Consider the following 15259-nt stretch of genomic DNA (forward strand, 5'->3'; position numbering starts at 1 on the left):
TTCATTTGTATGTAGGGTGGTCGGACATTCAAAACCCAGGGATAGCCTATATTAGCCATTTACTGTCTACAGACAGCAGAATAAGAAAGGTGCCAGAAAGTTCAGGAAGTGTCTGGAACATGTGAATTGTACTCCTTGTCAGGAGTGTAATTCACCAGAAGAAAAAAAAATGAACAGAGAATTCAGGGAATAGGAACACCATGTAACTAAACCTCAATCAATGGAATTATCAGGAGGTTTTAAAGTTGGCCATGTGTTGATTTGATTTAGCACTTCGTTGTCAGCAATTCCTTGCACAAGGTATTGGTTGTTAACCTCTAATGAACACCTTGGTGGTGGAGATCTCTAGGACAGGGAAGGGAAATAGATCTGCAGGAGCTCAAGAATGGCATTCAGTCAGCCAGGAGATTTGTAAAGAAATGCCACAGCTACCCAGTAAAAGACTACAACCTAAGGTGTTTTTAATTTGATTTCTAGCACTTTTAGCCAACCTACTGTGAAGCTGAGATTCACATCACAACCCAAGTTACTGACATTCCTAATATTCCACCCAATTTCATGCTCAACAGTATCTGAGCTGCAAGAGAAAGAGTACAGCAATATTTTCTTCTAGCTGAACATACAATCAGAAAAAGAAAAAAAATGCTTTGGTCTGTGAGCTCAAACTTTGATCATTCAGATAAGGAAGAAACAGGCAAAAGAAATTCCTGAAGTACTGGGGATAGTTTATTTATATTTCTCTGGTCATTCTTTTCAGATGCGAAGCACAGGATGACCAGGATGGGTACCTGGCAGTGGCAATCAGAGGTCAAAAGCTTAACAGAAGGGCTGTTTTGACAGCAGGTCAGTGTATATTACTGCATCTGGATCAAATTTGTTACTGCAGAAATGCTACAAATCCTCTAAAGTCCTGAAAACAGAAATTTCCATCAAGAATTTTGCTGTGGTTGGGACTGTGGAGAGTAAAACAGTGCATTCAATTAGCGCTATTCACTTTTGTCTTTAGACATGTTGTTTGGTATTATGTGTCTTATGATTACCAGAAATTTACACAAAGTGGGCAGAGGAATCTAGGTAAGCATGCACTGTGAATGTAAGACTGCAAATCACACAGTTATGTAATGAACTGCAGCAGTTTGTATGATATCGTCACACTGGTGTTCAGGTGGATTCTGAATGCTGATCAGTTCATCTCAGGAGAATGTGATTCAGAAAATTAAGGCATTGTATAAACAATTGAAGCATTCTTACTTTCTCAGTGATGCAGCTGCACAATGTGCTTCAGTGTTGGATTACAGTGTGTCCTTGCAGCTGCACAAACCCACTGTTCTTTCTGGGATAGGATCCTCTACCCACAGAACCTTTACCAAATATTTCACCGAGGCTACCTAATCCACTTGGGTCAGCTCATTATCTGAAGTCGAACAAAAGTCCTTGGCTAACCACTGAAACTGAACATAAGTAAATAACCACATTAGCAAAGTCACTTCTGTTCCTTTTCCCTTCCAACAAATATAGTCTGCTGTATTATTAAGCATACCCCTCCCTTCCATTTGCTCTGATAGCATATCATACACAATTTTTATATTACTATAAGTAACAATAAACTGAATGGGCACTCAGACCAACAGCTCACTTTGGTGTTGGATTCATATGTAGTTCACCCTGTCGCAAATTCCACTGTAAAATGCCAGGACATTGCAGATCCAGATTCCACATTCCCTGGCATTCACTTCTGCCCAAGTTTAGCAGGAGCTGTTGCTTTGAGGTCCAAAACAGGCCATGACTGATACCTCCTAAGTGAACTATGTTGGAGCACCATATTTGAAAACATTAGTGTGCTCTAATAGATGTAGGCATAGCCCAAGGTTCAATGAATGGAAATTCATGACAAATTCTTTTAAGGACTAAATTCCATCTGCCATTACTCTTTCCATTTCAGCAACTGATTAACATCATCCTCTGGCCTACAATTATCCTTTTCACTATCAACACCATCACCATTTCAGAAGTTATCTTCAAATTTACTTATCATATCTTTGCTGTGCATATCTAAGTTGTGAAAATAGTTTTACAAACAACAAGGGTTTCCGGTAATGATCTCTGTGGTACACCATTAGTAACACTTTCCAAACCCGAAAAACAACCATCCACAATCACCCTCTGTCACTTGTAACCAAGCCAATCTTGATTCTAATTTGCCACATACCTTAGATCCCATGGGTTCTTGGATCAGTCTCCCATATATATTGCCCAAATCCTTACTCAAATCATTGTGGTCAACATCTACCACACTGCCTATACAAAACACATTTATTATCTCTTCTAAAAGTTTAATCAAATTGGTCAGATTGGATGTCACAGTTTTATCTATTTTTGATTAATCCCTGCCTTCTAACACTAATCCTGTCCCTCAGAAATTATTCCAATAATTTTCCTACCATGGATGTTAAATTCATAGGCCTATAAATACTTGACTTATAACTATCCTTGCTTCTAATTTATTTTTGTTCAGCTTTTCGTGCTTTCCAATGTCATAAAAACACTGTAAAATGTGCTTGCATTTGGTTGACCAGATATAGATTAGATTAGATTCAACTTTGTCATTGTGCTGAGTACAGATACAAAGCCAATGAAATGCAGTTAGCATCTAATCAGAAATGCAAAGAATAGTGTTATTTACAAAATAACTGTGAATAAAAAGTAAGTGCTACAGCACACAAATATAAAAGTACTGAGACAGTACAATATGGGTGCAATACAGTTTAGTGCTGTGATGTGAGGTTTAGCAGGGTCACAGCCTCAGGGAAGAAGCTGTTCCTGTGCCTGTTGGTGCGGGAGCGGAGGCTCCTATAGCACCTACTGGATGGGAGGAGAGTAAAAATCTATGGTTAGGGTGAGATGCATCCTTGATAATGCTTTTCGCCCTGCCCAGGTAGGGTTTATGGTAGATGTTCTCAATGGTGGGCAATTGGGTGCCGATAATCCGCTGGGCAGTTTTCACCGCACACTGGAGTGCTTTGCGGTCCGATACGGGACAATCGTCGTACCACACTGAGATGTAGTTGGTGAGTATGCTCTCAATGGTACAGCGGTAAAAGTCCGTCAGTATCCTGGGACAGAGGTGAGCTTTCTTGATGCTCCACTGGAAATAAAGGCACTGTTGCGCCTTTTTGATCAGGATGGAGGAGTTCAGGGACCAGGTGAGATCCTCGGAAATGTGGACACCAAGGAATTTGAAGCTTGATATATGCTCCGCTACAGCTCCGTTGATGTAGGTGGAGATGTGAGTGTGGCTCCTAGCATGCCTGAAGTCCACAATGATCTCCTTGGTCTTCTGGGTGTTAAGGGCCAGGTTGCTGTCGGCACACCACGTGGCCAGGTGCTGGACCTCGTCCCTGTAGGCAGTTGACTCCCAAACTTTAACGTACACTAGCAAGCTGGGATTCAGTTACCAGACAAATTCAATAACATTATAATTTTTACAAGAAATACAGTTCACTCTTTGGGGCAACTGTATAGCTTACAATCAGAAAACAAATCCCATGCCCTCTGCATTACTATTACAAAGGCACGCAAAGTGTTGCTCGTACAAAAGAGCAAGTTATTTTAAATGGTGCAGCACAGAAATAAGTTAGAGGAACTCAGCAGCTAAGACAGCATCCACAGAGGGAAATGGACAGTCAATGTTTCAGGTTGAGACTCTGATTCCAGATGGAAGGTCTTGATCTGAAATGTCAACTGTTCAGTACACTCCATAGATGTGACCCGAGTTTCTTTAGTTACTTTGTGTGTTGCTCCAGATTTCCAGCATCTGCAGTCTCTTGTGTTTTCATTTTATATGGTACTTGGCTCCATCTGACCCAAATATTGAGAGAAACTTATCTTGCACCTAAGAAGTCAATAGAAATACTGTTCCAGGTGCCCATTTACACAACTGAGGCTACAAGTTAATTTGGTCTGGGGCTTAATTTAAATGCTGCAAGAGAACTGTGAGCAATATTTATTGCTGTGTGCGTGCAAGAAAGGCTGGACACTGACAGACACCCAGGCCAGCCCTGGGTGCAGGGGATCTTGTTAAGTGGGCTGCCCTCTTCTCCTGAAATTATATCTGAAAACTTCACGGACACAAGTGGCTAAAAATTTTGAATGAAGGTGAAGTTCCAGTGTGCCCACAGGAATATGGTGGAGAGAGAGATCTGGATTTCTCCAATGACACATTTTTAATCAACCACATGTGATTCTTATTGGAACATGCTCATTGTGGATGCTGGAAGGTATCAGAACAGGGCTTAGGAATGACATTCTCCTTAGCTCAGCGGGGAGTAGATACTCGAAGCACCGGGTTGGCCAGTGCAGTTACATCAAACCTTAGAATGAAATTTTATGCATAACACCCTCAAACTCCTCTTTAGGGTGGGTTTAGCAACATACAAACTTCGGAGAATCCCCACTGAGCGCTGGTTAGTTTTCCGATTCATAGCTTATTAAATTACACAGCAGTTCCAGGGCACGTTCAAAAACATCTCTAGTATTCCTGCAATGTTCTGACAGAGAGCCCAGGAACTTGTACAGCATTTCAGAATGTATTACAGTTGGATTGACATCAGAGATATTGGCATGATTGGTTGGTGATGGCCTTTTCACCACTCAATATTTTTAGTCTGCAGATGATTATTCATCATTAAGTAGTTTCCAACGCATCTAGGTTATGTACTGTTTTGGAATGGCTTCAAGATTCACTGCCCTAAGCCTGTCTCAATTCTGAATTCTGGCCATAATAGTAAACAAATGCTATGATCCCATTCTAAGCATAACTGGACAGATTTATTTCCCTTTACCTAAAGGTGTGCAGAAGCAACAGGCTAAAACCACACTGAGCTCGACTGCACATTTCTGTAGAGAGAACAGCAGGCTTGATCCAGAAATAACTACACCAGTCTCTCTTGTTCAAGAATCAGATACACAAAATTTTATTTCAGCAAAGCAGAATAGTGATCTTGAGCTAATTTTTCTCTGCTCCTTAACCCTGATAATGGCAAAGTCTATCATTATATGCCTTTCAGTAGAGGTAAAGCTACAGGTGTGAAAAGTTCAAAGCCAGTACCTCCATGACATTATGATAGATGCATTAAAGAATAAACTTTTCTTAGCATCTTAACACAAGTTTTTCACATTCCTATTAATAGTGTTAACTCCTTAAAAAAAATTTAATTATGAGAGGTGCAGCCATTAAACTAGAAAGCAATATAATGCTGTAATGTTTCTGGTAAGAATTAAATATCAAAATATTGTAACATAACTGCCTCATGATAAGCCATGCTAAGACCATAACCATATATATGATTATTCCTCATATTTGTCATCACTAATTTGCCAGCTATCAGCTACACCTTGGAAATTCTGACCTGGGACACCAGCCAGTACCAGTAATGTTCCAGATGATAATTTAGTCAGGCCCTGTAGCACCTTCTGCAGTTTTCATTGAGAAAGGTTTAAGAACACAAGCTAGGCCTCCACCGAGAGAACCAGCTTCCTTCTAATAGAGAAGAGAGCAGGTTGATGGAACAGTCAATGTGTGGCAGTCTACAGCGTGCAGAGCTAAGGAACACACCAGTGCAGATGGCTAATATGTACCTTCCGTTATTCTATCATGTAGCTCTCTTAACAGTAAGTAAAGAAACAAATCCAGATACCTACAGGTTTGAAAAGTTCAAAGACAGGACCTTCATGACTTACTCACCAATGATAGATGCATTAAAAGAATAAACTTCATTGCCACATTTTCTCTGCCACCATACATTTGCCTGCCCACCTTCCATCCTACCATCTCATACCACTTACTTCTCTATCCTCCTTCTCCTAGTCTCACTAAAAATCTTTAATAAATTGTATTTCCGTGGTGCATCCTCTGGTACCCCACTCATATTATGTGAGAACATCTAACAAGGAATCTATGGTAACAGCTTAACCAGGAAGAGAACCACAACTGAGCTCACTCCACTTTTTCTTGCTTTTGTACTGAATGTTTCTGCACTGGTCTTTGAAGAGAAAAAGCGAGGATTCTGGGTGCCAGTAAAGGCTTCTCAGTTCACCTGAGTGCTCCAGGATGGGGGAGATAACTAACAGCCATTTAGGGAAGCTGAGGCTGCACCTCAAACACATCAGTAACTTCAAGAGAAAGAAGAAAACTAATACAGAGAAATAAAAATTGTGAAGGCAGACTCTCACCAGCTTACTCACTAAATGATCAAATGTTTGATAATGACACAGATCTGGGATTGATGAATGACCATTCTGACTGCTTTGTTACCTGCTCCAAATGCTTTCATCTACAACTTCATCTCAGTGGTCTGTTTGGATTCCTTTACTCTCTGTATACCCAGACAGCTATGTTGGCTGGAGTCAGGGGCTTGTGCTTTGGTTCTTGGTAGGTTCACCCATGCCAAACAGGTCCAGAGGTAGAGGCCAGACTAACAGTAGTCCACCAGGTTTAGGGGTTCAGCTTAGGGCTAACAACACTGACTGATAAAAAAAAAAATGGTTACGGAAACAGTACTGAAGAATCCTCCTATATCTGTGTAAGACTGTATGGAAGCAGAAATGGAGGACCTTCATTGCCCTAAATGCCAATGGCGCAGTGGGCAGTAAGTAATTTCAAAAATGTAAATTACTTAAATTGTAATTTTGTCCCTTGCAACTGCTGCTCTCCTTTGAAATGAAAGTAGTTATTGGACCAGCACAGGTTTGGAGGACAGACTTTCCCTCGCAACCTCTAAGAAACCGCAGGAATTTGGCATTCCCTCCCTGGATTCCATGAGAAGTCCAGCATTAGAGTGACAAAAACAAATTCCTAGCGAGGAACTCTGAGATTCAGAACTATAGCTTCTGCATCAGAGTCCAAAATTTATATACAATTACATGGGAAAACGCCAGTACTTCCAGACAGAAGGGAAATCAGGCAGATATAACATGGGAGTGAAATATATACTAAATATAGGCTTTATCACTCAAATCCAAAAGGGATAAGTATCCATACAACTGACCATTGCACCCAGACATTGCACTGAATTTTGCAAAATGGACACAAAGACCTGGTCTGCTGCCAAAACGAAATTCAATTTTACAGAACCTGCTTTAAGGCCATGGGCAGAAAGAGACGCTAAAAATCTGTATTACTCTGCATATTACACTTGGGAAGCTTGCATCCACAATGGATGATTATATAGGAAAGGAGTTAAGTGATCGAGATCAAAGGCAAGAAAGCCAACAAAATTATTATTAAAAAAGTCACTGGAAAGTGTAATTTAAATTTAGTAAGGAATCTTCTTAGTCATCTCTGTCTGCAGTATCTTATAGTAAAACATTTTACAAGTAGTTTCCTGTTATTGTCAGTTTTGGCTTGCTAGCCAAATAGCAGTGACATGGAGGAAGGAGACTCTAGGGCTTTGTAGTTTTTTTTATCTTGAAGAAACACTGGAGATGAAATGCATTTTATTTGAAAAGCACATTGTGTTTGAGTGACGGTTCCTGCATCTCAGCGATGACTGTGCCTGTAGTGGCTGATTGCACAAACTTGGTCTCAATGGAGTTCCCGATTGGGAGATGAAAGCAATGGTCAGAAGCCCTTGAAAAGCAAGGCACTATAAACAAATTTTTATGAGTGACAAGGAAAGTATGCCAGCTCCAACACATTTCTTGGAGAGTTCTCAACAAGATTGTGGACACTGCTTAAAACAAAAACTGGTAAGGAAGGCTCATGGTCCAATGACAAAGAACTTTTGTATTTTACAGCAAATAATTTTCTAGAGCCTTTCTCCAAAACCACAGAAATTTTCATCATTTTAATAGCACTGGATTTTTTTTGTCATTTTTTTTTCTGGTGTGAAACTTGCTGCAGAACCTGTAGCTTTTGATTAAGTCTGATTATAGAACGCAGTTCAGATGGAGTACTCACTGCTGCAGGTCTCATCCTTCCAATATTAAAAGTCCTCTCTACAGAGGATCGCTCGGAACATCGTGGACAACACTTAACTCACAACCCATGCCATCTTAAGAAATTTTCAGAGTAGATGGGGTTCTGTTAGTGCCCTTGACCTGCAGCTACAATCAAACTGTGGTCCTTTACGGTGATGGGATCTGTTCCTGGGGCTTACTGACCATTTTCGATATTCCAAGGGCATGGCCTAGAAGATGAGCATGCCTTCAGGGTTCTGAGTCTTCATGGCCCTTTGGAGGAGCTGATTCCTGGCCGGCATCACTGAGTGAAGTGTCATGGAAGAAGACGGAATATCAGGAAAAGCAGATCAGCTTCCGGAGGTCTCGGTACTCAGCAAACCGCTCTCCCTTTTTTTCCATTGGTGGGGAAGTTTGCTGCCAATTTTCGAGTCGCAGAACTCAGGGGAGAAAAAAAAAGTGACGTGGCAAACTTTAACAGCAAAACCAGCGTGTTCTTTTTATTTTTGTCTCCCCCCTCCCCCCCCCCCGCTGAGTGACACATGTCTGTCACTTTAATAGGGAGAGCCTGTGGCATGTCGGGTGAACAATTTGCTTTTGTTGTAATGCAGATCGTGGTCTCTCCCTTTTGGGGGCTGTGCTATTTCTTGCTTGGTGGGTGGTGGCTGCTGATGCTTTTTGCTGATACAAGTTGGGGGGGCGGTGATGCTTGCTGCTGCTTGTGTATGGGGGGAGGAGAAGGGGGCTTTGAGGTTCTAACGTTTATGTTGTCACTCATTCCTTGGGGTACTCTTCTGTTTTTGTGGATGTCTGCGAGCAGCAAGAATTTCAGGTTGTATATTGATTGATAGATACTTTATTGATCCCAAAGTAAATTACAGTGTCTCAGTAGCATTACAACTGCACAGATATAAATATTAGAAGAGAAGTTACCACAGTCAAGCACTTCCCCAGCTATAGGTTGACTCATTATAGAGCCTGATGGCCAAGGGAAATAATGACCTCATATAACACTCTTTGGAGCAGCGCAGTTGTCTTGGTCTATTACTAAAAGTGCTCCTCTGTTCAGCCAAGGTGGCATGCAGAGGGTGAGAAACATCCAGAATTGCCAGGATTTTCTATCGAGTCTTTTGTTCCAGTTTGACTCCAATAACAGAACCAGTCTTTCTAATCAGTTTATTGAGCCTGTTAGCATCACCTGCGTTTATGCCATTGCCCCAGCACACCACCGCATAGAAGATTGTACTGGAGACAACAGATTGGTAGAACATGTGAAGGAGAGGCCTGCACACTCCAAAGGACCTCAGTCTCCCCAGCAAGTAGAGGCAACTCTGGCCCTTCTTGTCGGTGCTCCACTCAAGTCTGTCATCCAGGTGACCCCCAGGTACTTGTAGTCATGCACCATGTACTCATTGTCAATAGTAACAGAGAGCAATGCTGGCTTAGTCTTCCTAGAGTCCATCACCCATCTCCTTTGTATACATTCTCGGACATTAAAACCATTGAACTATCTCAATATTTATGACACCATGAACCTGGGCTCCATAAACCCAGGATCTCCCAATATTCAGATTTCCTTCCACATTACAAACACATGTTGGTTGGTACATTAGCTGGCTGTATTAAATTGCCTCTAGCATATAGGAGAGTGGCGGAATCTGGAGAGAGTTGATGGGATTGTGTGGAGAATAGTATGAGATTATTACATGGCTGGGTACTTGATGGTTGCCATAGACTCTGAGGAACAACAGGCCTAATTATTTTATGACACTGATGGACATTTTGTGCAAATGAGGAGGAAACCTTGAAGAGGAAATCAGTACAACAAGAGTATAGCAAACTTCAGTAAAATACAGTGAAACCAATGGAATGTTTCCAGCTGTCAGTAGGAATGGCTGATTATCTTGAAGTACTATTAAAGCACTTATCCTATTATGGGAAAGGGAAAATTCAAAGCCATACCTGAGCCACATCTTCATGCTTATTCCACTTCACTGAGAGTAGCAGCTTGGGTAGAGACTGTGGAAAGTTTTCACGGCAGTCATATCGTAGAGTCCATAGCAAATCCATCTCATTTTCACAGAGCTGAGACAATGCATCCCGCTCCATGATTTCTTTTAGTTCGATATGCAGTTTCTTCCATCCTCGGCCCTAAATGAAGGATTGGTCACCAGTTACAGATTAAATATCCAATCCTGGCCCTAACACCAGAAACACAAGTGATTATGCAGAAGCTGGAAATCCAGAGCAACACACTCAAAATGCTGGGGGAACTCTCCAAGTCAGGCATCATCTCTGGAAATGAACAAACAGTCAACGTTTTGGGCCGAGACCCTTCTTCAGGACTGGAAAGGAAGGGGGAAGAAGCCAGAATAAGAAGGTGGGGGGAGGGGTGGGAAGGAGTACAAGCTAGGTTACAGGTGAAGCCAAGTGGGTGGGGAGGGGGAATGAAGTGGAAAAAAAAAACCGGGCGGCAAAAGTAAAGGGTTAAAGAAGGAAAGTGAGGAGAGGAGAAAGGGAAGAAGGGGCACCAAGGGGTGGTGATAGGCAAGTGAGGAAAAGAGGCAAGAAGGAAACTGAAGCGGGAAGGAGTATGGGGAAAACTTATCGGAAGTTGGAGAAATTGATGTTCGTGCCATCAGGTTGGAGTCTACACAAACGGAATATGAGGAGTTGCTCCTCCTATCTGAGAGTGGCCTCACTGTAGCAGTAGAGGAGAGCAGAGTCCTAACATCAAGGCTTTATATCATCCCTAACGGAAATACCTCTCATTGCTCTAGTGTCTGGGAGCCTCACACAAGACAGGAATTGCATTGCACCCTGGTGTATATGATAATGAACTTATCTGAATCCTGATCTAATCATCTATTTTTCATCCTAGGTTCAATCTTTTCCTTAAAGGAAGTGTCACGATATCGAAGTGAGGAGTTTACCTTGCAGGGTTGATGTGAGAAGAAATTTCTCCACCCAAGAATGCTGTGGAGCCTCAGTCATTTTAGAGAAATATACATTTTTGATTATAAAGGAATCAAGGGATACAAAGTTAGTGCAGCAAGTGCCACTAAAGCAAAAGAACAACCATGATCTCATTGCATGGTTTACTGCTGCTTCATCATTTCATGTTCTTAATCGAATGCTTATTCCGCTACTCACTTTCACAGACACACTTTACTCTCTGAAGTTTCTAATATGAGAGGCAAAGCATGGCCTCTCCTTCACCATCTAGAAGTGGCCTTCATTTGTCTCATTTTCAACCAATCATGGCCAGAGCAATCTCTGTGTCATTTTCCGCTTTGCCCCGAACACCTCAATCTGCAGACTGTTGTAGTAACTTCTGCTTAGCTTCTTCATTTCCCTCAAGCATGTCCTAATCTTGGCATTTGAAAAAAAAAATGAGATCTTTTAGCCAGAACGTAGTGAATCTGTGGAATTTGTTGCCATGGGCGACAGTGGAGGTCAAGTCATTGGGTGTATTTAAGGCAGAGATTGATAGGTATCTGAGTAGCCAGGGCATCAAAGGTTATGGTGAGAAGGCAGGGGAGTGGGACTAAATGGGAGAATGGATCAGCTCATGATAAAATGGCGAAGCAGACTCAATGGGCCGAATGGCCGACTTCTGCTCCTTTGTCTTATGGTCTTATGGATGCCTACTGAAGACATCCATCCCTATCAGTGATCTCTCTGATCCTCCCACTAGTACGCAAGAAGCTCCTCAAGCTATTCTGTCAAAGATCTGGCAACAAGAAACTCAGACTGTTGGACAAGGAAAAGACCTGTGACCATGAGTGAGAGTTCAGAGATTGCACAATTAACAAGTCACCACAGAATGACTGTCACAAAGATCTGCAGAAGGTGATAAAATGTTAAATTCATTTTGCAATCCATTTGCTGTTAAAACCGTACTTATTCAAAAAGGAATTTTTAATCAAGTGAAGTTCTACATTGTTCTGTTACTTACAATCTCCAATTCAAAAGAAAATGTGCAAGACAATTTTTGGTGTAGTAAAATCAACGATCAGTGGTGTTAGAGCAATTTTCGGCTTTAGCACATATACATCTAGCATACGACTTCGGCTACCAGTCTTCACATCTGAATATAAATTGTGGATTTAATTTGGAGAGCAGCTCTGAACAATGGGTTCCTAAAAGCCGTGAATCCCAGACAATGCTGATTGAAATTAATTTGGATGTCTGTGGTGTGGGTGTGAAGTTTGTGTGTAGTTTCATTGTCGATACATTGTAAATATGTAGTTGTCCTATGCACATAAAATATCGAGCCCCACATTGGGCCAGCCAGTCCTTTCAACCGAAAGCATCTCCATATGATGCCTGCTGTACCTTGTTTTGTTGAATATAGAACCTGTTTCATATCTACCAGTATTTTTCTACAGTGACTTCATTCACACAAGTGGTATAATCATAGCATGTAGCATTTATTTTTAAAACATTTTCACTCAGTTAATAGATAAGCGATATACCCTGGCTCTGCTGCTGAGTGTAGTTGCATTGGGGAATTTTTAAAAAAAGGACCCATAAAGCAGAGATATTTGTCCTTTTGCGAATGGTTAATATCTGAAGTAGTGAAATTTACATAGTGAAACCCCCTTCTGAAAAATACTTAACTGGAACTGAACTTTATAAAATGACAGAACACAGAATTCTACTCTACCCTAGTGCTATGATAGGCACTACAAAGTTTCTGTCAAATTGCCAATCATATTTAACAGCTCAGGTAGAACTGCAAATCTCACCACAGTTAGAACTGATTTAATAGTCTTTGTCAAGTTGCATAGTGGTACTTACTGCAATTAGTTGTTGTATCACATTGAAATCTAAAATAAACCATAGAAGTTTATGTTTTGAATGAGAGTAAGAGTGATTGTCGTGGACGTAGCAGATTCTCATTAAGTTTCCAGTGTCACTTCACAACAGACCAGGGTGCATATAATCGGTCAATGACCACTAGGTGGCATTACAGCATGCTCTGCTATTCCAGTTATTCATTTGCTCTACTTACTGCTGTACTTAGTGTGTCGTTGCTTCGTGCAATTTCGGCTGCCTTCTCCAAAATCTTTAATTAGTGACATTTAAAGAAAGAAAGAAAAGTCAGAAAATATTCAAAATTCGAAAGCAAAACATTTCCACATCAGCATCAGAGCAATGCAAGCACAATCAAAGCTTCTTTCAAAGGCACTTTCAAACAATTAAGTTTACTGCATTAATTTATTTGTTGGCTACTTATCTAAATTCCCTTCACTGGACACAGATGTGCTCCTCAACTTATTCAAAACCTCAACCTGACCTCAACATTTTCCCCATGTCAGTTGCAAACACATCATGTAAGGAACTGTGTGTTTTCTTCTCCAGACATTTGCACAGAACAGGTCCTTCCAGCCCTTTGAGCCACACTGCCCATCAGTCTCCGATTTAACCCCAGCCCAATCACAGGACAATTTACAATGGCCAATTAAACTACCAACTGGTGAGTCTTTAGACTGTGAGTGGAAACTGAAGCACCCAGAGGAAACCCACATGGTCACGAGGAAAACATACAAACTCCTTACAGAGAGCAGCAGGAACTGAACCCATGTTGTTGGTACTGTAAACTGTTGTGCTAACCACTATGGTACCGTGCCATCCCCTAGGTGCTGACAATTATTACTTCTTTATCAATCCAAGTTATTTTCACAGTCAAAGATTAACAATTACTCTTAAAATTTAGATAATGAACTTTCCCTATTAAAAAGAGTCCGTTTTGTGCAGAAAATCTTTGTTGATCATTGCATTCTCTACCTTCAGACTCCAATAGTAGTAGATGCGGGGAATAAAGGAAAAGATTTAAGACTTCTTTGCCATAAAAGAACAGGCAATTTTTATCTGAATGGCAATTATGGTCAATAGAGTAAAAACTGATTAGATTTTATAAGACGAGACAATTGACTCTCCAAGTTATCAACCAAATAGAGTTGAGGGAATTGTTAAATTAGTTTGAATTGAACAAGTGACAACACAGTGCAAAACAGAAAAACATCTCCAAGATTGATGAAATTGTTTCCATCATTTATTTTAGAGAAGGTGCTTTCCCCAACTCCCCTCCCCCCCCCATTTTGTAATAAATAAAAAAAAGTATTTCTGGTCAACAGTTTTAATTCCTACAAGTGTGGTAATGTCAATTTCAGCAGAAGAAATGCTGCAAGCCAGGTGAACTTAGCAAAGAAAAATTATTTCTGAGCAAAGCTCATTTACGCTTTATCCAGCAGTAAAGCATGGAGACTAAGTAATGCAGTATGGTATGACATTACTCTTTCGGTTCTCGTAGTCAGAAATACCACCAGAAAGGGGCTGAAAGTTTGACTGGACTGAAAGTGAAAGTGTTGCACTACACGTCTGGAATGAAGAGGTTCTGTAGAGATTACTCTGTGTTACTCCTTGGCAAGGGGAAGAAAAGGCATGTAATCCATTCTCACAATCCCTTGGACTGCAGAAAGCTTCACCAAAAAATCCAGAGGTAAGCACACAATACAAGCTTCTAATATAAATGGTAAATAAATTTTTCACTACTTAAGCGTTTGATAATAAAGTATCAGTATTAGTTAAGTGGCTTACAATAATTATCTACCTTGTCAAAAGCAGGATAAAAGATCGGTGATTTGCTGTACTCCTGGAATTGGATCTGCAAGGCCGTGGCATTTTCAGTGTATGGATTGGTCTGTGTTGTGCCAATTGGGTTCAGCATTTCTTCCAGTTCATCTGAAACCCATGGAAATTTAGTGTAAATCACTCACATTTAGGGAGTGAAATTCTGAATATTTTAATTGGAAAGAAGTTTCAAGAGTGCCAATACGTACCAGGAAAAGACGACCAACAGTGCAGCGTGAGACTGCCGTTCTTCAACTGACCCCTGAAGTTAAATACCATCGTATTCACCCATGCAATTGGATAGTGCTAATGGAAAAGAAGGATTTGCTTTTATATTTTGATGTTCATCCAGACAGAACATATCAAAAATATTCCTAGCCAAAGAACAATTTTAATATGTAGTTACATATACATTTTTTTTTACAAAAACAAAAATTTTTTAGCATCCATGCTAGCAATGTACCAGTCCCTAATTAAAGAAGGTGATAAACTGCCTTCCTGAATCATTGTCAAACTTCTGGTGAAAATCTGCCTTCAATGCTGTGGGACTGAAAATTTGAGGATTTGCAAGGTATTTCTAAGTAAATATAAAATGCTTGAATTGGAAGGGAACCTGAAGGCAATGGTAGTGTTGTGCAGAGATGGTAGAGATTGTCTGTTTGGG

General features: G+C 40.7%; 1 protein-coding gene across 2 annotated transcripts in view; it reads right to left on the reverse strand.

Annotated features, from left to right (window-relative positions):
- The window catches only part of pik3cb (phosphatidylinositol-4,5-bisphosphate 3-kinase, catalytic subunit beta), a 181760-nt gene that overhangs the window by 50910 nt on the left and 115591 nt on the right, over positions 1 to 15259 (reverse strand). For both annotated transcript variants that reach the window (XM_072255503.1, XM_072255504.1), the window contains exons 9-12: positions 14805 to 14901; positions 14576 to 14706; positions 12974 to 13027; positions 9919 to 10107 (exon numbers count right to left, since the gene is read on the reverse strand). In XM_072255503.1, the coding sequence (XP_072111604.1) occupies positions 9919 to 10107; positions 12974 to 13027; positions 14576 to 14706; positions 14805 to 14901 (471 nt within the window). The remainder of the gene's footprint in view (positions 1 to 9918; positions 10108 to 12973; positions 13028 to 14575; positions 14707 to 14804; positions 14902 to 15259) is intronic.

This window comes from Mobula birostris, chromosome 4 (assembly GCF_030028105.1).
Source record: "Mobula birostris isolate sMobBir1 chromosome 4, sMobBir1.hap1, whole genome shotgun sequence".
Classification (NCBI taxonomy): domain Eukaryota; kingdom Metazoa; phylum Chordata; class Chondrichthyes; order Myliobatiformes; family Myliobatidae; genus Mobula; species Mobula birostris.